Genomic DNA, 26,140 nt, shown 5'->3' on the forward strand with positions numbered 1-26,140 from the left:
AGTCTTCTGCAAAGACAGAGAATCTTCTACAACAGTCCTGAATATTTTCTTGCTTCGTTGTCTCTGTCCATTGCTAGATTCTTGTCGCTGTCCGGACGATGCACCCGCTTTTCACCCGACGCAAACATGTTTTCTTCGTTTTATATGGATTCGTGGAAATCTGTTCCTTATTTTCAAGATATGAGATAATGGCAGATGGAAAGCAAATTTTGGAGCGGGTTTTTTTTGTAATTGCACATAATCATACATATTTCAGATCGATTATTCAGGGACTCTCTTTTAACATTGACAGTGTAATTATATAGTTCGAAATCAATTTGAATGCTTTGTACTCTCATTTTTGGGTCTCATTTTTACAGTCTCATTTTTCCAGTAATACAGTGCTCTACATAATGATACGCCACCCCTTCGAGTTTCGATTGTTCCGCGATCTCAACCTCATCAAAAACGTTTGGGATCTATGATAAGAAAGATTTATGATTACAACAGAAGGTAAGATAGCATAGCGGACCTTAATGAAGCCATATTTAATGAATGGCTGCTGTTAGAGCAAAAACTGCTGGAAAATCATTCGGTATGTCTTTGGATTTCTTTAATTTTCAATGTCAATCCACTAATGAGCTAGATACAATTTTTTTTTTCTCAAAAACTGTTGCCTCGTTTTTTTCTGGATTTTTAGTGGATATTCTGAAACCGACGGCAATTACATATATGTATTTTATTAAATAAACTTTTTCAGTATTTTCTCAAAAACTTTTTGAGCAAATGGGCTAGGAACATGTGTTTTCCCTGGAAGTTAATTATTCAATCTGAAAACATAAGATGCCAGTATGGCTGAAAACGTTTGCCACCATTCTACACTCATATATCAGCCTCTATACTTCGCATCAGAAAACTTTCTTGAATTTCGTGTTTTCCTATTTTATGTCTCCTCACCGGAACAAAACGACAAAAAAAATTCCTACGGAGATCGTACGCGGATTCTAACGTACGTCTCCTCGTGTTGCGTTCATTTGAACACAAGAGATTCTGATGATAAACTTTTCAGTTCAATCCTTCTCAGAGATTCTGAAAATTCGCATTCTGTAATTTTTTTAGTGCAGAATATAAAATATGTATTGGTTGTGAAAATTTTTATTCATACTTACAAAACCGTAAACAATGAAGAGGTTGAGAAATTCGGAAAACTGAGGATCGTTGGACAAATGGGAAAAAGAGGTTAAAAAAATATGAGGGCATTGGAAGGTCATGAGGTATTATGGAAAAAATTTTGAACAGTTCGAGAATCATTATAAGGAATATAAGCTCATACATTCAAGAATATTTGATATCCATGGGAAATTTTCGGTTTCATGCACCGAATTCAAACAAATGGAGATGTGTAAACGGAGATCACAATAGCTAGTTAAGAATGAGAAGATATGGTACTTTTAGAAAATAAGAATAACAATGAAAAAAAAAGAGAATTCGCTACTGGCTGATTCAAGACCTACAAATATTCACATGTTCATGTCTTCGACGTTCTTCAGATTTTCTTTGCTCTCCATAACAATGTGGTTTTTGTTGATTTCCTTATTAAAATCGTTGGCCTTCTCCTCTTGGGTATCCTTCTGAAGCTGCTCGTTGTCTCCCTTGACTCTCTCCAATAGTGGATCCCTCTCCGATTGCTCATTATTGGCGACAGGCTCCGGGGTGTGTGTGGGCACATACAGCGAGAGGGCTTCGAGCTCTTCTATAAATTAAAATTTAAGTTTGAGTTGATGCATAGCAAAAATAATAACTTACTTTCCAGATCGAAAACTTCCATTGTAGCTAATTGAAGCTGCCCCGCATATGTATTGCATCGAGTCTTCATAACTCCAATATTTTCTTAAAAAACCAGATTTTAATGTGTCTCAAACTATGTGGAACCTACCTTTCAGTTTCTCAATTTCTGAATCCTTTGTTTCCATTTTTTGCCGAAAATAGTAGATTTCCCGCTCAAGTTCAGTAGAGTTTGCTTTTATGTGGTCCATCGATACTAAAGATTTTATTATTACTTTCGAGCTCTTTTTCACAAAATACTTACTTTTGCTATGTTTCAACAATTCTTCCTTCAGTTTCAAATCCTTCTTTAGCTCCATACTTTTAGCTGAAAAAATGAAATATTAAGTTGGTTATTTTCCAAATCAAAAAAGAGCAAACTCGGACAAATTACCAAGCTTTTAAAACAAAATGAACAAAGAGATGTACTTTCTATTTCATTGATTTTCTTTAACTGCTCCGCAATCAGTGCTTCCATCGATTTTCTTGATATCTGGAGTTCGGTGTTTCTCTCTGAAAGAGAATTATTTGAACTATACTAAGAGCTTAGCCTTACCAGACATCTGACGTACAATGTTTTCCAGCTTCTCATTCTTTTCTGAAAATTACAAACCGATTAATTTCCACTTGTGGGGGATGTCTCTCCTAAAATTGGAGGAGGCGGAAAATTTCTTTTTTCTAAGTCTAAAATCGTTTTGAAATTGTAGTAGGAAACATACCGTTCAATTCGTCAATATCTCGATTCTTCTCGCATTTTCGGCAGGCGAATATTCTGGCGTTAGCTGAAAGTTGGAGATTGTATGAGATAAAATTTAATTCCTCACCTGCCACTTGACTTGCTTCATTACTTTTCAATTCGACAAGCCTAACCAGTTCTGCAATCCTTGCATCGGCCGTATTTTTCTCTAACTCGAGTTCTCTGACTTTGGTATTTAATCTGTCATTCTCGGCTGAAAATGATTTTTAAATGAGAATAGTTTTACAGTAAACTCTAACCTTTCGAATCATCTATTTCTGCCACTGGGATACCTTCAGTCTGTTTCTTTGAATTTGCCTGTGAAGTTTTCATAGATTTCCTTAGAAAATCTGAAAATATGGTATTAATTGTTTTAAAAAATGTTTAAACTCACACTCATGACTCTTTTTGATATTAATGCATATTTTAGCCACATCGTCGGTGTGGTCCAGTGCTGAAAATAGGAGAGTATGTATTTGCCTTTTTAAGAAACTTATGCCGCGTTCAAAGTTGATTTCCAGGAAAAATTTCCTGGAAAAACGCTGTCCAAAGCTGCCACTTTTTTCCAGGTTTTCCTGCTACTGTCGCAACGAGTGTTACCGTAGTTTGCCTCGTTCGTTTCGAGAACACCGACCTCGCACGATTTACGGGTTTTTTTTAAACGCAATTTTTTCAGTCATAATTGACTGTTTTTGCTGGAAATTTTTCGAGAAAATATGGATTCCGATGAAGAAAATGTGGAAGACGTGAAGGGCAAAAGCGAAAATTCGTCAAATATCGATAATCCGGAGAATCCAAGAATTGCAATAAATAATTATGAGACTTTCAAAAAGGTGAGAAATAATTCGTTTTTTTTAATATCTGAAGTCCACTTTATTTGTTGTTCAATTCAAGTTGTTAAAGGTGGGATATGAAAAAAAATAATGTTTTCGAAATTCCGTTCAAAGATGCCCCTCGAGGAGTTGAACTTGTGAGGGCGATGATTGAGGGTGCGGCGCCGCTACCGACCGCCCGATTGCATACATAAAGGCGAGTACGACATCTTTATATGGGTGAGATGATGCTTCAAAAACGATTGTGGGCGGGTGGTTCGGTTCCGAAATCAAATCGTTGTTCAGACGGATCAGCGATATTACGAGTTCCACGGCGGATTCGTAGGTCAATTCGATTGGAGTCATAAAAATCCTAAATCGACCGCTCATCACACCGAAGGCATGCTCAACTTTCACTCGTGTCTTCGAAAAAATTATTATTAAATAAAACTTGGTCATTACTCAGTGGTGGTCGTCCATACGGTTTTAATAGTGTAGTGTCCAATGGGAAAATTCCATCGCCAACCACAAACGATGGCATGATATAATTGCTCGTAAGGAAGATCGGCTTCGGTATATTTTCCTTTTTTTGAAGAATCTCCTTCAGTTTCGAATTTTCATAAATCGACGCATCAGATACACTACCAGGGATTCCTACAACTCTAACCTCTTCAACAATCACCTTGTTTCAAATTACCGATATCAACAAACCGGAATCTCAGATTCGCACGAACCAATCCCAAAGGAGCAAAACTAAAGAACTTCTTGAAGTTAAAAAACAGAGATCCTGAATTTGGTGGAGCTTTGACCCTAACATGTTTTCCGTCGATCGCACCTATACATTTTAGTAAACCACGCCTCACAAAAGTCTCTTTAATATCTCGCCAATCTTCGGGTTTTGATGGAATTCGAATATTGTCATAATTTTTATTGATAACTTCAACGACCCGTTTGACAATAGCAGATACTGTAGATTTTGAGATACCAATTCTTCTGGCAATGCATCCTGCCGATTGACCTTGAAAGTTTTCATATAATTGATTATTTTCCAATATGTACTAAATGTTACCACTTGTGAAATATTGAAAGAACACCACTACTTGCTCAAATTCCTCCAATTTCCAATTGTTTGGAGGATTATTATTCTTCAGTAAATCTTTCAACTTGAGAAGCATTGTAAATGGAACAAATAATTCAGCCTAAACATTAAAGTTATTGTACATAGCAATCATTTCACACCTCCACAGCTTCTGGAATTTCATTAAACCACTGACAATGTTTGATGAAGCTTTTCAATTTTTCGAAGTTGTATCTCTTTTTTGCTCTGATTTTCAGCCCTTTTTCCTTTTCTAATTTTTCTCTTTTTGAAATCTTTCCTTTTTCGGATAACTGCTGTCACAACAGTGACGATGTCACCTACAAGCCGAAAAAGAATAATTCATCAGAAATACAAGCTACTCACAAATGTCTGATCTCTTCCACATTTTCTTCATCGGAATCCATATTTTCTTGAAAAATTTCCAACAAAAACAGTCAATTATGACTGAAAAACGTTAAAAAAACTTTGAAAAATTGCGTTAAAAAAAACCCGTAAATCGTGCGAGGTCGGTGGTCTCGAAACGAACGAGGCAAACTACGGTAACACTCGTTGCGACAGTAGCAGGAAAACATGGAAAAAAGTGGCAGCTTTGGACAGAGTTTTTCCAGGAAATTTTTCCTGGAAATCAACTTTGAACGCGGCATTAGCTATTACAATAACAATTTTTGTTTACATTCTAAAGATCTTACCAAGTTGCTGGATATAGGTGCACAATGCATTTGCATAGGCCATTACAGGAAATGCGCGATTTTCATCGAACTCGGCTGTGTAGATACTGTTCATGGCGAATGTGATTGGTACCACCCAAGTTTGGTGATTTCTGAAATTCAAAACTTAATCAAAAAGAAAATTATTAAGCAAATCAGCTTGAAAATAAACCCTACAAATTAACTAATCAAAGGAAAACCTAGATAAATTTTGCAGGAGACGGTTCTCAGAAGAAGAGAGAATCACTATTCTACTAAAATTTGTTTTTGTACAGCAACTACCGTATTTTTTAATAGAAGCCTATGGGCTTCTATTTTTCAACTTTTTTGGATTCTATTAGAGGATGGGCTTCAATTCTCAATAATTAGTTTTCAAAAAAAATTGTTATTCAAAATTCAGAACTTTAACAATTCGAAAGTTAAGAATTCTGATATTCAGTGTTTCGAAACTTTCATTCTGCAATTCTAAATTCCAAAATTACAAGCTTACGAAATTCTGAAATTTTGGAAAAATTCTGAAATTCTAAAAGTCTGAAATTGAGAAATTTAGAAATTAGAATATTCAAAAATTGAGAAATCGTCGAGTACTAAAATCACAGTTCCAAACAATATGGAATTTTGAACTACTGTATTTTCTCTAATAGAACCCCATTGCCTTCTTTTGGAGGGTGGGCCTCTTTTTTTCGAATCACCTCGCGTGGTGGGCTTCTATTAGAGGTGGGCTTCTATTAGAGGAAATATGGTAAATTTTTTTCGAGTCTAAGATATTATTTTTTCAAATCCAGAACAAAAAACATTTACTGAGCCACTAGTTTATTCTACACTATGTGCTCTAATGAGAAGGGGCGTGTGAAAGTTTTAGGCCGATGGAAAAACAAATAAATTGGGAGCGAGAGAGTTCAATCTCCGTGCAATACAGTGAGAGACACAGAGAAAAATTTTGAGTTACGAATTATCTCAGAATTTTGAGAAATATTTGGTTATAAACCACCCTCTGACTCAGAGTTCATAGGTGCCAAAAATCGTCTGGCCGAAAAAAATAGAGTTGAGTTATCATAGTTGGTAGGTATTGGGTGAGAGAAAGATAATTAATGCAGGAGGGTCGTAAAACTGATAGTGACTGATAGGACGGGGTGGTAATGTACTATGTAGGTAAGGTAAATAAAATGAGGACAACTACCATGATACAACTGAGCACAAGAAAAACTGCTGTGGGCATGCGTATTGGGGGAAGAATAAAGGAAAACGGTTGGTGAGAGTGTGATGAGAGGGGGGTACGCAACAGCTGTCTCTGGATAAATGACCAACATATGTAACAAGAAGAAGAAACACAAGAGATGGCAGAAGGGCAATGAGGTAAAACTAATTGATTTTTGCATTTTTTTTTTCATTAAAACTCTAACGAGTGCGCGTTTGAGCGCGTTCACAATCCTTTGACAGGGCAGATCAATATCTCATTTTAAAACCTGTATAAGAAAAAGGTTGCTTCGCATAAAAAACAATTATTAGTGAAAGTCCATCACATTGACATATATATTTGACGTAAAACCTGTATTAGAAGGGCCCCTTTAATAGAAGGGCCCCGTAATAGACGGGCCCTCCGTGAAAAAGGACCCCCTTCAAAATGTGTTTTGAAATCAGAAAATTTCTGTACTTTTTCTGTGGAAAATATTCCGGGAACCCCACAATTTAATAGAAATTTGTTGAAACTCTATTTTTCGATGAAAATCTTGCTGAATTTTGTTAAAATTGGCAGATTTTCAGAAATTTTGAACGAAACGTCGTTGAATTTTTCGATGAAAAATTTCGGAAAAATAGAAGGGCCCCTCTAAAGGAAGCGCCCCTGTAAGAGCCCTCCGGAGGTACCTTGGAACAATAGAAGGGCCGTCCCTTCTAATACAGGTTTTACGGTATGTTCACGTGCACTGCAATGCCTCCTGTGGTTACTATCCTACAATGCCTACTATCGCCTTTGGGTGTCGAGTGACACCCAAATCTCTCCTCGTCACCGACCTCACTTTCCCATAAACTCATCCGTCTGCTCACGGACTCTCTCTTCCTCACTTTCTCGTGCTCTCCTTTTTTAGTGAGTACGTTGTGCACAGAAATGAGCTAATGGGGTATGACGGATACCTCATGTCTAATGGCTCGAATCACGAAAACGTGCCGTGAAACTGAAGTTGTTTAAAGAAAAATTTTCAAACGCACACACACATAATCTGGGAGAAGCAGTGAAAAGGTTTTGCCGCTGTGGTGGAAAATTTAGTTTAATGTTACAATCCGACATAATAGGAGACGAAGGAGAAGATGTTGTATAATATTTTTTCCATTTTAAGCAGTTTAATTTTTCAAGATTTTTCAGCGGATGTTTCTTTGATATCTGAAAAAAAGTAAAACTATTTCTGATTGGAAGATTTCAAAGTGATTAATTAATCGAAGCGAATTCCACGACTTCATGGACATTGCTTTTTTTTATTTTTGGTTATAATTTTTCAGTAATGTAGAATTCAGAATAGTCTTTAAAGGTGGGGGGGGGGGGGGGGCAGGAGATTTGTCGGAGTTTTTTTGTAGCTAGGGTATGCATTCTACCGTGACGGTGTACAACGCTTAATGTCACTCTGCATACAGCTGTCGTCCTCGCCTTTATGTATGCAATCGGGCGGCCGCTTTCTCTTTGCCCGTGTAGCTCAGTCGGTAGCGGCGCCGCACCCTCAATCATCGCCCCAACAAGTTCAACTCCTCGAGGGGCATATTTAAACGAAATATCGAGAACATTATTTTTTTCATGTCCCCCCACCTTTAATGCGATTTAATTATGAAAAAGTTCTAACAAGAAATATAAAAAAAGTTTTTTATAAGTGTGATCTGATTGTAAAAGCGACAGGAAAGTATGAGATAAATTTTTCAGAATAAATATAATTTCCAGAAAGTCGAGTTGTGTAAAATAGTAGGATGGGGAAGTGGCGCTAAATGGCAGTGTGGATTCTGAAAATTCTAGAATTATCATCCTTTAAAAAACCATTTCTGTGATATACATCACCTGATGCCCATCTCGACGAAAACCTTGGCTGTCATTTTCACGGAATGCCAACTCCTCGATGATCTCGTTCATATTTCGTATTTACTCAAATAGAAGCGCACCCAACCTGTCATCTTTGAGCTCAATTATCTCGATTCCTGTGAAAGATCTCAAATTTTTGTCAACGGATAAACTCTATCTATAATAATATCACAAATAGTTTATCAGTGATAATCTGAAACTGGCAGCAATTACCATATTGCTAGCTTTCATATGCAACTTATCTGTTGGTCAAGCAAAATATATAGAAAAGAAACATAATAAACTAACACAATATTTTCGACTATGACAAGTATCAAGTTTTGGGATACAAAACCATCCTAGATTTCAAAAAAAAAACTAAAATCACAGTTTTTCTGTATTTTCTCTAAAGTTTTCAGCTTAAATGGGCTATGAATTTCTTTAGAAATCAATATGACCGAAAACGTCAGTAACCGTTTTACATTCATAGATCAACCACTAAATTTCGCTTGTCCGAAAACTTTCTTGAATTTCATTTTCTCATATTCCCGTTTTCTGCGTCCCCACCGGAACAAAACGACAAAAGCACTCCATACGGAGATGGTATGTGGATTCTGACGTACGTCTTCTCGCCTTGCGTTCAATTGAACCCGAGATATTCTGAAGATAACGTTTAGTGCTTCTTTTCTTCAGGAAAACTAAAAGTTTCATCCTGAAGTTTTTTTAGGAGAATAAAAAAACGAACGCATTTGTTATAAACATTTTATTTATAACATTAAAAAACCGAGAACAATGAAGGGGGTTGAGAAATTCGGAAAATTGGAGGTCGTTTAAAAAATGGGAGAAAGAGATGAAGAAGGGTGAGGGAATTGGGGGTCATGAGGTATTATGGAAAAAAAAAATTTTTGAACAGGTTGAGAATCATCATACGAAAAATAAGCTCATACATTCAATAACAGTCACTATTTTTGGGAGAGGTGTCATGCACGGAGTCATAGAAAGTGAAGATATGGAGAAAGTTAAAAAAGAGAAGATATGGTATCGTTAGAAAATAAGAACAACAGCAAAAAAGAAAGAATTTGCTACTGGCTGATAGATTCAAGACATACAAATATTCATAGTTTCAGATCTTCGAAGTCGATTTGATTTTCTTCGCATTCGAGATCTATTGGATTTTTGTCGATTTCTCCAACAAAATCTTTGGCTTTCTCCTTATGGACCTCCTCCTCCGTTTTAAGCTGCTCGTTGTCTTCCTTGACTTGCTTTACTAGTGGTTCCTTCTCTGATTGCTTATCACTGGGCTCCTCGACTCGTACCTCCTTGTATGCTGGCTCATACAAAGAAAGGATTTCGAGTTGATCTATAAATGGAAATTCAAATTCGACGTGATGCTTGGAAAAACAATGACTCACTCTCCAGGTTGAAATTTTCTTGTGTAGCAATTTGAAGCTGACCTGCGTATGTCCGGCATCGAGTCTTCATCTCATCGATTTTTTCTTAAAATCCTGATTTTATCGCGTCTTAAACTTAGTGAGGCCTACCTTTCAGTTTGTTAATTTCTGAAACCTTCGCTTCCATTTTCTGACTAAAACCATATATTTTCTTTTCCAATTGAGTAGAATTGAATCTCATTCGTTCACTGGATACTAAAGAATGTTTTTTTTGAAGATATTTTTCAAAAAACTCACTGTAGGTCTTTTTCAACTTCTCCTCCTTCTGTTTTAACTCCTTTTTGAGCTTGGTACTTTCAGCTGGAAAAATAATTTAGTTGTTCAAATTCCAAATCAAGAAAGAGCAAATTCAGACAATTTGAAAGATTCTAAAATAAAAATCTAAAATGAATAAGAAGATATGTACCTTCTATCTGTTTGATTTTCTTTGTTTGCTTCTCATTTACCGCTTCCATCGAGTTTTTTGATATCTGGAGTTCGGTGTTTCTCTCTAAACGCAAACTATCCGAATTATAATAAGAAATTATAGTTAGCCTCACCTGAAATTTGACGTACATTGTCCTGTAGCTTCTCGATCTTCTCTGGAAATCACAAAACGGTTAATTTCGTGTTGTGTGCAGAGGGAACGAGGAAATTTGGTTTGAAAAATTGCATTTTTCAAATTTATCAAAGTTATTTCAAATCAGTAGTAATCAGTGTGTCTTTTCAAAAAAAAAATCTCGAAAAATGTCTTTTTCAAGACATATTCCGGGGAACGAGTTCCTCGAAATTTCAATGTGGGATTTCAGAGTGTCGTTGCTGACATTGTTTTCTCGTTTATTTGGTCATTTTTAAGTGGTGGCCTAACATGTGCAAGTTGGGTCTTCTAAGCCACCACTTTTTTGGCCTAGAAATGGTTTAACATGTTCCTGGTGTGTTTTCTAAACCAGTTTGACATGGTGGCCTAACTTCTGCAACTTGAGCTTTCTAGGCCACCATGTCGAAATGACCTAAAAATGGTCTGATATTCATCTGTGTATTTTCTAGGTCATTTCGACATGGTGGCCTAAAGAACCCAAATTGCAAAAGTTAGGCCACCATGTGAAAATGACCTAGAAAACACACAAGGGGCATGTTAGACCATTCCTAGGCCAAAAAAGCTGGTGGCCTAGAAAACCCAACTCGTTGAAGTTAGGCCCCCATGTCGAAATCTATTCGTTTTAAAAAATTCCTCAAAAAATTTGAAAAACTTTCGAGAAATTATTCAAAAAATGTTTCGAAGCCGTGTTGAAAGGATACACTGGTTGTAAGAAAACATACTATTCAAGTCGTCATAATCTCGATTTTTCTCCACTTTTTGGCTTGCGAATATTCTGCCGTTAGCTGAAAGTTTGAGGTTGTATTAGAAACAATTATTCCCTCACCTGTCAACTGGATTCCTTCTTTCAATTGTACACGTTTGGTCAATTTGGCAATCTTAGCATCAGCTCTATCTTTATCCGATTCAAGTTGTTTGACCTTGGCTAAAAATGGTTTTTAATTTTTACTTGTTCTACAAAAACATCTAACCTTTAAGAGTGCCATTTGTTGCATTTTGCTCTTTGAGAGCTTGGACCGCTTTATCTGCATTTGTCCAAGAACCTTCTGAAGATTTTCGTACGAAATCTGAAAATATGATATGAAATGCATGATATTGAAAAATTTTAAATCTCACACTCGTAACTCTTTTCGATATTACTGCATACTTTTGCCACAGCGCCAGTGTCATCCAGAGCTGAAAATGGGAGAGTATATAATTCAATTTCTTAGAAATTTAGTTTTACAATAACACAAATAATATAATCAAAATATCTTACCAAGTTGATGGATATAGGTGCACAATGCATTTGTATAGGCCGTGACAGGGTATGGGTGATTCTCATCGAACTCGGCGGTGTAGATGCTGTTCATGATGAAGACGGTTAATGACGAACAAGTTTAGTGATCTCTGAAATAGGAAATTTAATAAATAAGGAAATAATCAAAGGGTGGCTTCTAGAAAAATTTTAATTACATGAAAATAGTTTTTAAATTATGTTTTTTCCTATTATTGCTTAAAAAATTTTTTAAAAAACCCAAAATCCCCAAAAAATCTTTTCGGGGGTTTTGGATTTTTTTTAAATTTTGTGGAAATAATAATAGGAAAATACATAACATCCAATACCGTAAAAACTCTATAAGATAGCCACCTCTAATTGAATGCCAGCCTCTAATATAGTGCCACCCCAGAGCAACTCCGAACAATAGAGTGCCAGCCCCTAATATAATGCCACTGCGGATTTGATGTCACTGTGGTGAAAGTTGAAGAGAAACACAAAAAACCATTTACTAAGTTTCTAGCCTTTTTCAAGCTCAAAAAAGATACTGTATTTGTCAAAAAGGTTTCAGGATAATATCGGATTCCGAAAATCTCTAAAAAGGAAGTAGAAAAGTCAAGAAAACCTCGAAAGTCATTTCATGAAAAAGTTGAAAATCGAGTCCTTTTGTGATGAGTTTCAGTAGAAGTTGGTTCTCAACAAAAAAGTGCCAGCCTCTAATTGAATGCCACCCCTTAATACAGTGCCACCCCAGACCACCCCCGAACAATAGAGTGCCATGGCTATCTAATAGAGTTTTTACGGTATTTTAATGCAATAAAAATTTTGTTTGGAGACTTCTCTTAAAGGAGTGAGAAGGAAAGTATGAAAATCAAAGTAAAAAAGAAAACCAAAAAGGAATTCTACTGAAAATGGGGATCACAAGAAGAAAGAGAACTAATATACTGAAATATATTTTTGTACAGTAACATACGTTTTATTGCCTAAGATCTGATTTTAAAAAAAGCTAACATTTCTTTGAAACTTGGTTTTTAAAGGTGGGGGGACATGAAAAAAAATTGTTCTCGAAATTCCATTTATATACGCCCCTCGAGGTGTTGAACTTGTAGGGGCGAGGATTGAGGGTGCGGCGCCGCTACCGAACTGAGCAACGCGGGCAAAGAGAAAGCGGCCGCCCGATTGCATACATAACGGCGAGAGCGACAGCTGTATGCAGAGTGACATTAAGCGTTGTACACCGTCACGGTAGAATGCATACCCTAGCTACAAAAAAACTCAGACAAATCTCCTGCCCCCATCCCCACCTTTAAAATATTCATTTTTTAGTTTACAGTTTGCGACCTTCATAACCACTCGAAAGAAACATTTTGGACGGGTTTTTTTTTTCAATCTTGTTAGTAAAAAATATACAACACTCTAATTGTAAGTCCCTGGTGACAAACTGTCATGCAGAAAAAGAAACAAATTCAAATGGCAAGTTTCTGTTTACACGCAATTCTTCGAAATATATCTAATTCTATACAGAGACGCAGACGATCGAAGAAGTATCCCTGCTGTGTCAAACGGAGGAACAGGTACAAAACAAGGGTGGACAAGAAGACAAGCGTTGAAAATCGCACGATTCTGCAGAGCGTGCAAAAAGAAAATCCCCTAAATTGTTCGAATTAGCAGCTCGTAACTGTTAACAACATTTCTACTCAAGAGGGCAAATAAAAGCGAAATTCCTTTTATGTTGAAATTGGGGAAAAAGATAATTAATGCGGGTCGGTCGTGAAACTGATAGTAACTGACAAGAAGGGTTGGTAATGTACTATGTAGGTAAGGTAAATAAAATTCGTGTGTGTTTCACACTCTTTCAAAAAGAGATGGACATCTAACATGACACAACTTGACACGAGAAAAACTGCTGTGTGCATGTGTATTGGGGGAAGAATAAAGGAAAACGGTTGGTAAGAGTGCAATGAAAAGGCGGGTATGCAATAGCTATCGCTGAAGGATAGCCAACGAGAGAAGAAAGAAAAGAGATGGCATGAGGAAAATGAGGTGAAAACTAACTTTTAGAGGTGAACATTTGTTCCTAATTCTAATTTTGTATATTTCTCTCGAATCATGAACAAAATATAAACATCCGAGAAAATGTTTGTTAGCGAGGCAGAAGACTTGCAGATGAGCTCTACCGTACCCTTGTTGTGAGTATTTTTCATTAACGATTTAAAGTTTAACGGGTGTTTGTTCGAGCGCATTAGCAATTCTTTGACATGGCTGAAAATAATTGTTTATTTGATATTTTCAGGGCCTATAAATCCTTTTTTGATTTTTTTTCGCAAAAAATCGATATCTAGTGGTTTTATCTTTTTGTAGTTTTAAGATTGAGCAGAGAATCACCAGGCTCTTTAAGAGAAGTTTGCTTCGCATTTTGAAAGACAATTATTAGTGAAAGTCCATTACACGGACATCAATAAACTAAAATGCAAATGGTGGTCGGGTGTGTAGCTGTCCTTGTCCTATGGCAACTCCAGCTAGTGTGTGGTAGAATGCTTTACTCGTGTAGATGACACGTGTGGTATTTCAAACTTGGGTAATTAAACCTTTATATAAGAAAGAGTTAACAAAGTATACAAATTATAACAAGTAACAAAGTAAAGAAAGAAAGAAACAAAAGGGGGGAAAAAGGTGGAGGACGGTCTTGGGCGACCGTCTCCTGTTGGGACGAATGTAACAATGAGAGATGGATTGATGGAAGTTGGTCGTCAGATCGTTGGGGGTGGAGTCAAAAGTCTTGGGACGAATGCGTCATGGGGAGAGAGCGTTGGATGGAGTGAGAGATCGTTCCAGGGTGTAAAGTACAGTGAGAGCGCGGGTGTTAGGAATGAGCAATGATAAAGGAAATAGAGAAATGGAGGAGAGGATTATACATAAATAACATAAAAAGAATACGAAATTTATAGAATTGAGTATAATCAATGTATGCTCAATGTCTATCGTCTCTTGCTCTCATGAAATGTAGTTTGATGTTACAATCCGACATAATAGAAAAAGACGAAGAAGCTGTTATATATTATTTCTCATTGGAAGCAGTCTGATGTGTTTCTTACTTTGAAAAACAGCTACTTTGATTGTTTCTGATTTTTAAAGATGTTTTAGCGGATGTTTCTTTGATCTTTGAAGAAAAATTTAAAACAATTTCTGATTGCAAGAGTTCAAAGTGATTAATTAATCGAAGCAAATTTAACAAATTTATGGACAGGTTTTTTTTGGTTATAAATTTTCAGTAATGGTTTCCATTGCGGAATTCAGAATAGTCTTTAACGCGATCTAATGACATAAAAGTTCTAATACGAAATATAGAAAAAATAGAAAAAAAATTACGAGAAAGTGTGGTCTAATTGAGAAAGTGACAGAGAGACATCGTTCAGAATAAATATACTTTTCAGAAAATCAAGTTGTGAAAAATAGTAGGTCGGGGAAGTGGCGCGAATCGGCAGTGTGGATTCTGAAAATTCTTTCAAAAAATATATCAAAAAAGCATTTTTGTGCACACCTGAGGCTCATCTCGACGACGGACCCTGGACGTCATCTTCACGGAATGCCAGCTCCTCGATCATCTCGTTTAACTCCCGCTTTTTGGCATTGAGTTGTCTTTGGAGAGATTCGATGTCGTCCTGAATCTTAAAGCAGCGCAATTCCAAACCTCTGATTGTCTCTCTATCGATTGGAACTAAAAACAAAGGTTTATAACTTTATTTAAAATTGCAGAGCTGGCTATAAATATGTGAAAAATCGTTTTTTTTCAGTTGCTTCTGACCATTTTCTGGGGTCTAGAGCTCGGTTGTCAAGTTTTCGATCACCTAGAAAATTTTGGAGAGTGTAGAATGGCAGATTGTAAGTTGAATTCACAGAATTTTTGAAAATTCTTATTTTTCAGCTATTTACTGGTTTCCAAAAGACACACTCTTTTTTAACGTTTCTAGTACACAAACAGGAAAAAAGGAGGTCTTTTTTTTAGCCAATAGCTGGAAAACTAAAAATTTTTAAAAATTCTGTGCGTGCAAAGTTCTCAATTTAGGTCTACATTTTCCAAAATTTTCAAAATGATCGGAAGCTTGACAGCCGAGCTCTAGACTCCTGAAAATGATCTAAATCAGCTGAGTAACACGTTTTTCATATATTCCGCACTGTACATGTAATTGATTTGTACTCACCAACACTTTCTGTTGTCGAAGTTGAAGATCCGCCAACTTTCTCGAGGAAGTCTGAAATATTTCATTTGTGCTCGAATGTTCAACTTTCTTCAAAAAACATACGCTCGTGGCTCAGCTCGATGTTTCTTGCAGTGATGCCAAGGCGATTCCATTGGCTAGGCGAAGCGCGTGGAGCTAGAAGTGTATTTTTTTGGAAGAAAGTTCTAGAATTTTGATTTGCTTACCCATGCGCTGAACCACTCTTATGAGGGCGTCGACATAGTAAGTTGGAGTTTTCGGTTTTTCCGGATTGAAAGTTGGAGTTGTCTTCGCAGCACGGTTGGATGACATTTCACTGGTATTGCGAACTTCAAAGCTGAAACAATAACAATTTCCAATTGAGAGAAAGTTCAGATTTGATAGAGTGAATTTGGCAATTGTGAAACTAAACTATCAAATATGCTTCAACATTGAATGGGGTGCCAGGCACACATTCGTGCCAAGCAGTGCATGAAATGGATAAGAGAAAACCCAAAATTAATCACGGTGTCTAGGTTTCAATCTGGCGAGACGATGAAAAAACGAAAAGGTCTGGCTAGTAGAGATGTGAATAGTAATTTCCGGGGGTGTGCTTCTAGATTGCTATATCTCCCAAAAAAAGAGAAAAAAGGGGTGTGGCTAAAGAACACCACTACGGATCAAATAAAAGACATAAAGAGCAAAAGAGCACACCAATTCGGGACAGCGGTTTCGAGCAAATCTTGCCCATTTCCCCCCGAGTCACATTATGAACTAACACCGTCATTTTATGGTCTGGCGAATGGGCAAAAAGAGAAAGAGAGAAGAGCGAGCGGAGGTGTAGTAGTTGAGATGTCAAAATGGATTTCTCTTTTTTGAGCATAATGTCTTTTTTGTGTCAGGAGTGGCAGAACTAAGTGAAATTAGAAAATTGGAAAGAGAAGATGACGTGGTGGGAACTTTCGGAAATTTTTCAATGCTTCCACCTCTTTCACTGAAGTTGTACGAATATACCGAAAAACTAAATCGTGGGAATTCAGAGATGTTTATCAGCTAGGATTCTATGTTAGAAAGTCCATTAGACTGAAAATATATTTGTAGCATGCCGTATCCCTTGTAAGAGGTAAGAGTCCCCATTTCAAGCAATAAACTAAAACTTCATTTTCTATTCCTTCCCGGTTTTTGAGATCAATGTTTTAAATGCAGCTAAAAGATTGTAGCCGCCGATAGGCGGCGAAAAGGATCTTTAAAAAAAAGGAAATAAGGATATTTCTTCAACAACATTTCGATTGGGTGTTCATTTGAAAGCAACTTCTCTAAACGATGTTTTCTGCTTTCAAGAAAAACAAATCTCCTGGATCTTCGCTGTTCGCAGTTAATAATTTGGTGTTGTTATACGTCAAAAGTTCTTTGAACTTCCCAACTACTCTGTCCTCCCGATTCCCTGGAATGATATCGTGACACAGGCTGTGCTTTCAGATATGTTTGGAATACGATACAAACGGTTACGGAACCCAAAATTAAATTCAGTGTCTTCCCATTCTATTGGATTTTTACTTTTTTTCGGATTTGTAGCATGTATGAAATGGTAAAAGGAAATAAAGACACGATTGAGCTATATGTGAACAATGGACGGATGAAACTCGATCAAGATCGTCTTTTCGATTTACCAATGGATTGTTCATCTATCAGACAACGAGTTTATGGGGATATGCCTTCATTCCTACCCTTGAACAGACCAATTGCATTTGTCAGAACTATTTACAAGATCTATGAGCTTCAAGAGGCGCTTTTGTCGTTATCTTATCATCCGGATAACACATTTTGCTTTATTATGGATGCAAAAAGTACCGCTCGAAGAACTCTGTCAGAAGTATGAGTGATTGTTTTGAAAATGTGATTGTTCTGGAAAATGAATACATTTTGGATAGTGGAGGTCATGGACAAGATCCTGCGCATTTCGATTGCCTTCAAACTATTCTGGATAGAAAATGGGATCATGCCATTATTCTGCAGGTAAGCTAGAACATTTGTATTATGATGCACATAATACACTTATTGAGAACTTTGATTTGGTCATCAAAACTCCTTATCAACTTTCGGACCTCAGTGAGCTTCTCAACTACACCAATATTATGGGATTTGAATTTGGATTGAGCTCTAGATACAACACAAAAGCAGATTGGACACCAGCTGGAATGAAACTTTTCAAAAATGGTAAGTATGGTTAGATTTGAATAAACGGTTTCTGTTTTTTTCAGAAACCGGTGTTCCTGATAAGATTCTTCATACAAGGATGAGAGTTCGGAAGAGCATGAACCAAGTAATCATTTCCAAAGTATTCGTGAAATCGATTTTCGAGAAACTCAATATGCACAAAATCATTAAATTGTTCGATGATAACGACAACTACGGAGTTGATGAGATGCTCGTTCAGACACTTTATGAAAATTATTTGGGATTGGATGGCCAAATGGAATCTAACTGTACACAGAATCATAATGATATTCTCACAAGACTGACACATTGGGACTTCACCGGACCAAATGGATTTGATAAGGAGTGTCATTCAAAATGGAAAAGACATGGAGTCTGTATACTGGGTGTAGAGTATCTGAACGAGCTATTTAAAAGTCAGATGGTAACAGGTAAACTCTAGTTTCTTTCTTAAATCATTCTATTTTTTGTTTTCAGCAAACAAGATGTTGACAACTTTTGATTTCGGAACAATTGCTTGTATGCGGGAGATGATAAAAATGAATGTTACTGGTGAAACACTCGATACCGTCTGGTTGACTTCATTTCCTCAGGTACAGTATGGAAGATATATGTATTCTGAAAAGATAAATTTCAGTTCCGAGAAATGCAAATGAAGACAAATGGAACGTACGATAGAAACACATTTGACTGTTAGATGAGATCCTGGTTAGATGAGATTGGGGGTCATGCGGTTTTCCGATAATAGTTAGTTTTTTTTGTGTGGTGATAATATATTCTTTTTGAAAAAGGAATACCGTAAAACCCGTATTAGAAGGGCCCCTCTAATAGAAGGGCCCTCCGAGAGGGGCTTGGAAAAATAGAAGCCCCCCCCCCAAAAAAATAGAAGGGCACTCTATGAAAAAGGACCCCCCCCCCCTTCAAAATGTGTTTTGAAATTAGAAAATTTCTGTACTTTTTCAGTGGAAAATATTCCGGGAACTTCACAATTTAATAAAAATTTGTTGAAACTCTATTTTTCGATGAAAATCTTGCTAAATTTTGGTGAAATTGGCATATTTTCATGAATTTTGGACAAAATTTTTTCGAATTTTTCGATAATTTCGAAAAAAACTGGCCGAAAAAACAGAAGGGCCTTTCTGATTGAAGGGCCCCTGTAAGAAAAGGGCCCTCCGGAGGTACCTTGGAACAATAGAAGAACCGGCCTTTCTAATACAGGTTTTACGGTACATGTTGAATAGTGGAGTCCAGGTACAGACTACTGAAAATGGCCAAAAACACCATTTTTAAATGAAAAATAGGTTTTTGTATATCTTATTGAATTGAAATGCATATTCAATTCGAAGTTTCTAGTCATCAAATAATTGATCTTAAAATAATTCATGTTAATCATTTTGAATCAATCAGTGTACTTCAGTCAGTTTTTTTTTGACAGGTCATATAATCTTAATTTACAACCCGAAAGGTCTGCACGTCTGGCGATGTGTCGGCACATACAAAAACTCGAAAGAATAAACACATTGACTCCAAAGCGGCAAGCCTGTTGTAAATCATGTAGGATGACGCCCTGCTTCCACACGTCCACCTAATTGGCATATCAGGTTACTTTTATGCCCCGCCCACCTTTGGTGGCTCATTATCTGCACAATAATCTCCAGTTGCTTTTCGACTTCTCTCCAGAGTTAGTATGAGCTCAAACAAAATGCTAAAAGAGCCAGAACCTCATTCATTTCTTCTCCCAAGTGACTATGTGAATGAGCTGATCAAAATCACTCAACAAATGGGTAAGATCCTCATCATCCTGTGAATCTAATTTCTAATTTTCCAGCACCTCATGCTACTCAATGGCAGTGGAATCAGTTCGGGCTTATTGCTCGCAGGATCGAACTCAGTCATCAATGTGAGGATCTTAAAGTTTTCAATTCCCACTTTAATGGAAATCCTGTTTTTAGATTACCTCAACAAAGCCTACTCTGATATGGTCGAACTTGTCAACGCACCAGAGACGTCATCGAGTCAAAAAAGAGTGAACGAGGATCCAGAGTGCCCCCCGAAAAAGAGACTTCGCCAGGAAAAGGACAACAACGAGGTTTATTCCAAGAAAGCCGACAAGAAAGGTATGACCAAGACTTCATAAGGTTCATAATCATCGTGAATAAACATCTTCCAGTTAGCAACGAAGACTACATCTTCAAGCTTCAAGAAACCATCTATCAAATGTCTCTGGCTCAGCAAAAACTTGGCCGCGAGTTGAATATTTGTCAGAACACTAACGTGGAGATCAACAACGAGTTGGACATTATCCAGAAGCAGCTCATAGCCGAGATGGAGGATCGAATGGAGGCAAAAGAAGGATCTCTCGAGGCAGCGATTATCGAGCTTGGGGTACAGCTGGACAAGTTGAACTCTTGATTTTCTACTTTCAAAAGAACTTTCTTTTGTAGGGTTTTTGTTTTCTATTCCTTTGCACTGACTATGTGAATGGCCTCCCTCACAATCAAATTCTATCCGAACTCCATATCTTAACTTTGCCCGCACATCAGATCAATCTAGCTTTCATGTTCCTGGATATAGCTACTCCCATTACTCGTTTCTATACATTGTGCACCGGAAATAATAATTCACACATCATCAAAGACGCAATTATATATTTCTCCCCGCCACCTAAGAGTTATCTTTTCCAATTTAGCATTCCAAGTTGATATCGCTATGTGTTGAGTTTCTTTTTCTCCAACCAGATATTCTGTCATCAGCTTTTTTACTTTAAATCAAAGTTCAATTGCTTAAACTTCAATGAATATTTTATTCAGGTGTTTCTTTTTATTTCCAGATCCAATAACCATCAAGTTCTTGCTCCTAACTTTTTTGCTCAAATTTGAGACGATAAAAAAAATATCATGACGTCATTTAGACAATGTGAAGTGAACTTTGATGTAGATCAAAATAATTCTGAATTTTCCTTATGGAAGTCTACATGAAGTGTGATAAGAAGGCACAAAGAAACTTGATAAATCACATTTTTGATGAATTGCACAACGTTATGTGTCGATAATGAAAGAAAAGATTTTAATGAACAAAACTTCAAGTACAAATTTTCTTATTGTGATTCTCTGTTCAAGGTACTGTAACTTTTTTGGACCTATGTCAAATTATTTCAGAAAATTAGCAAGCAAATTTTTATTTTTAAATCTGAAGTACAGATCCTGAACCGAGTATTAAAAAATGTAATAAATAAATTGAGATATTATCGAGATCGCAATTTCAAAAAGAAATAAAAGGAGCATCTAAAGTTTCTCTTCTTCACGCTTTCCCTCTTCAACATCAGATCCCCATCCAACTTCAAGTTTCTTATCCAAAATTGGCGATTCTTTCAAATTATTGGTTTCAGTGGCTTCAATTTTTAAAGAACTTCTACCGGACCCGCCAATCACACTTTCGATAAGCATCTTTTCTAGTCTGAAATTAGCTTTTCAGTTTTTGGAAGTCAATTATCGGACTCACTTTAAGATTGGAACCTCAAACAAGCAACTCCAGAAGAAAGCCAGCACGTATGATAGGAGTGTGGCAGGTATGGCAACGTACAAAAACTGAAAAAAAAACTTATAGAATAATTTTCCAAAAATATTTACTCACCACTTCCCAAGCCGATGAATAATGAAGAGTTCCTCCAACATTCAAGTAGTAGAACAAAACCATCCAATGCACAATATAAGCACAGTAGGACAGTCTTCCAAACGGTTGCCAGATTGGGTGGGACATAAAATTGTTGATAGGTCCACCCCATCCCATATGATTAGCAGCCACCACCCAACAAATAAAAACTCCCCATCCCACACGATGGAAATTGTAAAATGTTGCTCTTGTGAATGTGCTCCAGTGAGCACCTTTGTCGTAATCGTAAGTCGCAAATAGACAAAAGCCTGCGATGATGAATGCTGTGATCCAACCAGCTACAGCCAAAACCCAGTTTAATCTGATCTTCCGGTTACCATAAGTGGCTAGTAGGTATCCTGTGAGCAATCCAATAAGATATGGGGGACATCTGATCCATGGTTTAGAATAGGCAATATCAAAGAAACTGTTTTGATCTCCATTTCCAATAATATCTGCTGGCACATCGTAAATTCCGAACAAAATATAAGTTGTGATAATGCTTCCCACACATCCAGCTACAATTAACGCAGTACCAGCGGCAAATGAAAAATATAGAGCGATCAGTAAAATCGGGGCGACAAGATATAATTGAGTGTCCACAGCCAAGTACCAAGTGATTCCATAACATGAGCTATCCTGAGTGCTATCGCTTTTGTCAAAGTTGTTGATATAGAGCAGGTTCTGCCACCAGAACTTTTGGCAACCTTGGATCTGTGGGTACATCCCGTCTGAAAAAGATACATATTTTCTGTGTAGTTTTTAAGGTTATATTCACTCAGTTCTGATGCTGAAAATGGTCCTTGAATGTAGGGGGCGTAGACTGTGAAGAATCCAATGAATAGCATGACTGGAGGAGTCAATCTCAAGTATCTATGAACGTAGAATAAAATCCATGTCACAGGATTCAAGACCAGTTTTCTGTTCGGCTTCATTTTGAAGAATAAATATGCCACCACGATTCCGGAAAGCACGAAAAACGTGTCAACCGATACAAATGCATTTAGTAGAAGATGATTCCAAAAATGTTTTGGGAAGTTGAGAAGAGGGTCCACAGTATCCGATAATATGTAATACAAGAAGGAATGACCTGTGACTACCCAACACATTGAGAGGAGACGAATACAATCCAGTGATTTAATGAATCCAGGTTTTTGTTCTTTGACTGACAGCAGAAGTTCTGCATTTGTCCACAAAGAGTAAGTCAAAAGGATTTTCAGCAGTGTATTTTTCTCTTTGATACTCGGTATTCCGTAGACAGTTTCCCTGATATAATCAACAGAGGAAGCAAGGAGAGCAATAGCAGAGACAACCATAAGAAATATCCTAAAAATATTTTTGGGTAAGTAAACAAAAAAGAACCGTCACATACGAAAATCCCCAGAAAGCTGAATCCTTCTCTACGTCATTCTTGGAACAGAATGCAGCGCATGCCGTCAATGGATACGGTGTGATTCGATTGAATATGTCAATCATTTCCTGGTGATCACACGACTTCGGAAGGCACGTGGCAATTCTGAACGGGAGGGCAGAGTATGCAGAGGTAGAGTTGGAGACAGCACATGACGCATTTTTTCCAGGTGTGATGAGCATGTAGCTGTAGTTGGTCTCGTATTTTTTCCCGCTGATTCTCTGGCATTCTTGGTACGAACCATCGTAAAGAGTTTTGACTTCAAGGAAGCCGGGACCAGAAAACTGACCAAAGGCGTCGAGTTCTATAAAAAACACATTCCGTTTTTAACTATTCCAGGAAAAAGCGTATGACTTTGAACTTACGTTGAATAGAATACAGATTATCCTCCAACAGGTTCAGCTCTTTCAATGTACACTTATTCATAGTGATGCATTCTGCTGAAATTGTCGCGACAACTGCCAAAGATTTCATCCAAGTATCGGTATCCTTTAAACATTGCCCGTGCAATCCATGAATAGGTTTAGGAGTGAACACATCCTTCCATCCACCTGATACTTTGGGAGTGATAAAGAAAAGTAATATAGCGGTCAGCAACCTGATCATAATTTTCAGATAACCAATAAAACAAATGTTCTGAAATTGATGCTCCCACCAGACTGCTTTTGTACTGCATTTCAGAAAGTGACGCGTAATGCGATAAGCATTCTATTTTGCTGATAAAAAGAAACTAGACTTATTTTCAAAGTGTGGGCGGCAACTTCAAATCACACAGTTTTGAGTTATGATTATTTTGAGAGGGCTTCCCTGGAAATTTGATGCAGAATTAATTTTTGTCCTGGTTTGCGATATGGAATCGATGATAATGATAAATTGTGTGAAGTTGCACAACATTGAGTATGCTGTAAGAGAATTAAAGTCCGATGCTATAAAAGTCAAAGCATCAGAACCCATAAAATGTGCATGAACAAAAAAACGCAGATAAAACCGAATATTCTCAATTTTTCGTTTCCGGTCAATAATTTCCAAGTACCACAACTTTTTGTACCTTCAATCATCTGTTCAATTACGAATTCACTTTTTTAAGTGATTCATTCTGACCTGAAATGACATCAAATCGACGTATTTTTAGGAGCAACAGGAACTGATAAGAAGACAGCAGATCATTTTTTTCTCAAATGACCATGATTAATTCATGATGAATTCATGAGACCCAGCTGTTAGAGAATTTTCAAATGATGTAATGGTGTTCGGAGTTGTGTGGCAAACCCGCGTACTACTATAGTTGTCCCCTTGGAACCATACCTATTGAAGAACCGATTCGGGACCAGCACTGACCGGCTAATTTAAGGGTACAAAATTAGTGATTCGGGGGTACAAAATGCCTGGGTAAATTTTTTTTTTTCGTGCCGTTGAGTTTAAAATGTTTACCTAAACGAAGCTGCGAACCTTTTAGAGACAAAATTTCGATTCAGAAGTGCAAAAAATACAACTTGCTAAAAGATTTTGTACCCCCGAATCATGGATTTTGTACCCCTAAATCAGTTGTACCCCCTTGTACCCTCGAATCGTTGTACCCCCAGAATTTTTTGCACAAAATAGCATACCAGATGATGAAGCTCGAAGAGGTCTACAATCTCCAATAAGCTTATAAAGTGGTATTATGATCCAGGCCGGCATTTTTGGCCGTGTCGATTGCCTTATTTGAATTTCGTCCCGCACCCGTTAAATGCTGGTCGATTCTTGTTGGATTTTATAGATCTCACGAAGCTCTATGGTCTGATATGCTGTTTCTCTCACAATTTCAATTGTTAAGTAAGTTATCACCCGGAACCGGCCCAAAATTTAAGTAATTTTTTGAAAAGATTCCTTAATTTTTTTCAACAGAAGTTAGAAGTACACCATGGTTTTTAAGGTTCTTAATTGATTGAAAAATTCGTGTACTTCTGATCCATTGACAACTGGCTAGTAAGCTTCTTTTCAACTCCACCTTTTCTCTTTTTTTCAATTGTTTTTTCTTAGATTTTCCCAATGACGAATCTGTTTGCAGAACGGTTTCATAGACTGCGGTCCAAATACAGCCATCGGTCAGTTTGGAACGAGGATCACTTCGTATTGTTGCTCATTATTTGACTTCCCTATCACGACAGGAGAAAAAGTGTGTTGTAGAAGCACAATACGGGAAGAAGGAGAGTAAACTGTTTGGAGTTGCTAAGAAAACAATGACATGTTTAAAAAAACAAGTGAAACTTCTGTTTCTTTGAAGACCGATCTGAGTACTGTAAAGTAGCAAATGTCAAAAGTTGAAAAAGATTCGACAGTAGATCATTCAAAACATTCCAAGCATAACTTTGAACTTTTCGAGATTTGTCAAATTTGAATAGAAATATAAAATCTAGACACGGCCCTGGTATCTGTTTAATGTAACACTTCATTCTTATCAATCCTCATTCAAAATGATCTTTTTGAATCGTTTGGTCCACATGGTCTCCACATGGTTTGTTTCTCCGAAAAATCAGAATTTGCAAAACCCTCGTGATTTGAGAATACTAGTTCTTTGGATTATTCAAGATCTTCCCAAAATCATGCCATAAAATCAGTTCACATCGATCACTGTTTGACCAAAGTATATAACAGGTGCGGAGGTGTGAGTATGAAATTGGTACGTATTACATTGATAAAATAACAAGTTTCTCTCGACATTTTTTTTCAGAAGAGAAGAACGTACAAGTAATAAATTATCAAAAGTAATTGGCCACCGACGAGGTGATACAGACAGAGAAGCAGATGATTGCGGAGGAGGGGAGGAAGAAGAGAATAGAAGACGTCGGAGGAGGTGGACGGATACAAAATGAAGGAAGTGCGAATGAAAAAAAAAACATGATAAAAACGTAGAAAAGTCCCAGATAATTTTTACTATCCCCGTCTGCCTACGTTCTTGATCTTGACTTTGAACTTCAACCTGTCGTTTTTTTTTTACTTTGTTATTTTTCATGCTCCATATTGTTTTAGTGGTCCTTCCACAACTTTTGCGCTCGCACCTCATTTTTTGCTCTATGATATAAACTTTGGTCTTTCTTCTAAAAGGGTGCATCTGTTTATTCAGCTTGTGAGACATGAAAATTTTTGTTTTCATCGATTTACCGGAAATAAATGTCATCTTTCTGAATTACAGTTTT

General features: G+C 37.0%; 5 protein-coding genes across 5 annotated transcripts; 1 reads left to right on the forward strand and 4 right to left on the reverse strand.

Moving 5' to 3' along the window:
* Positions 1–1,499: 1,499 nt before the first annotated feature.
* On the reverse strand, positions 1,500–7,295 carry CBG06585 (the record flags this gene model as incomplete). The annotated part of the gene is made up of 14 exons (XM_045237211.1): positions 1,500–1,732; positions 1,786–1,869; positions 1,916–2,020; positions 2,069–2,131; positions 2,185–2,316; positions 2,360–2,401; positions 2,523–2,585; positions 2,628–2,753; positions 2,800–2,889; positions 2,934–2,993; positions 4,049–4,369; positions 4,814–4,894; positions 5,140–5,270; positions 7,222–7,295. The coding sequence occupies 14 exons, from the start codon at positions 7,293–7,295 to the stop codon at positions 1,500–1,502; spliced, it is 1,605 nt and encodes a 534-aa protein (XP_045093248.1).
* Positions 7,296–9,312: 2,017 nt separating this feature from the next.
* On the reverse strand, positions 9,313–11,577 carry CBG06586 (the record flags this gene model as incomplete). Its single annotated transcript, XM_002647461.1, has 11 exons — positions 9,313–9,557; positions 9,610–9,693; positions 9,739–9,843; positions 9,886–9,948; positions 10,055–10,138; positions 10,188–10,229; positions 10,948–11,010; positions 11,052–11,150; positions 11,197–11,292; positions 11,342–11,401; positions 11,484–11,577. The coding sequence occupies 11 exons, from the start codon at positions 11,575–11,577 to the stop codon at positions 9,313–9,315; spliced, it is 1,035 nt and encodes a 344-aa protein (XP_002647507.1).
* Positions 11,578–15,031: 3,454 nt separating this feature from the next.
* Positions 15,032–16,015, reverse strand: CBG27363 (the record flags this gene model as incomplete). Its single annotated transcript, XM_045237212.1, has 4 exons — positions 15,032–15,201; positions 15,686–15,736; positions 15,788–15,859; positions 15,910–16,015. The coding sequence occupies 4 exons, from the start codon at positions 16,013–16,015 to the stop codon at positions 15,032–15,034; spliced, it is 399 nt and encodes a 132-aa protein (XP_045098560.1).
* A 1,542-nt stretch (positions 16,016–17,557) lies between these two features.
* CBG06588 lies at positions 17,558–20,311 on the forward strand (the record flags this gene model as incomplete). The annotated part of the gene is made up of 8 exons (XM_002647462.2): positions 17,558–17,698; positions 17,746–17,899; positions 17,944–18,330; positions 18,377–18,492; positions 18,537–18,591; positions 19,728–19,799; positions 19,852–20,016; positions 20,070–20,311. The coding sequence occupies 8 exons, from the start codon at positions 17,558–17,560 to the stop codon at positions 20,309–20,311; spliced, it is 1,332 nt and encodes a 443-aa protein (XP_002647508.2).
* Positions 20,312–21,183: 872 nt separating this feature from the next.
* On the reverse strand, positions 21,184–24,641 carry CBG06590 (the record flags this gene model as incomplete). Its single annotated transcript, XM_002647463.1, has 7 exons — positions 21,184–21,355; positions 21,401–21,486; positions 21,533–22,281; positions 22,329–22,876; positions 22,923–23,265; positions 23,327–23,512; positions 24,569–24,641. The coding sequence occupies 7 exons, from the start codon at positions 24,639–24,641 to the stop codon at positions 21,184–21,186; spliced, it is 2,157 nt and encodes a 718-aa protein (XP_002647509.1).
* Between the last annotated feature and the right edge of the window lie 1,499 nt (positions 24,642–26,140).

This window comes from Caenorhabditis briggsae (genome assembly GCF_000004555.2).
Source record: "Caenorhabditis briggsae complete genome, chrV, whole genome shotgun sequence".
NCBI classification, from domain to species: domain Eukaryota; kingdom Metazoa; phylum Nematoda; class Chromadorea; order Rhabditida; family Rhabditidae; genus Caenorhabditis; species Caenorhabditis briggsae.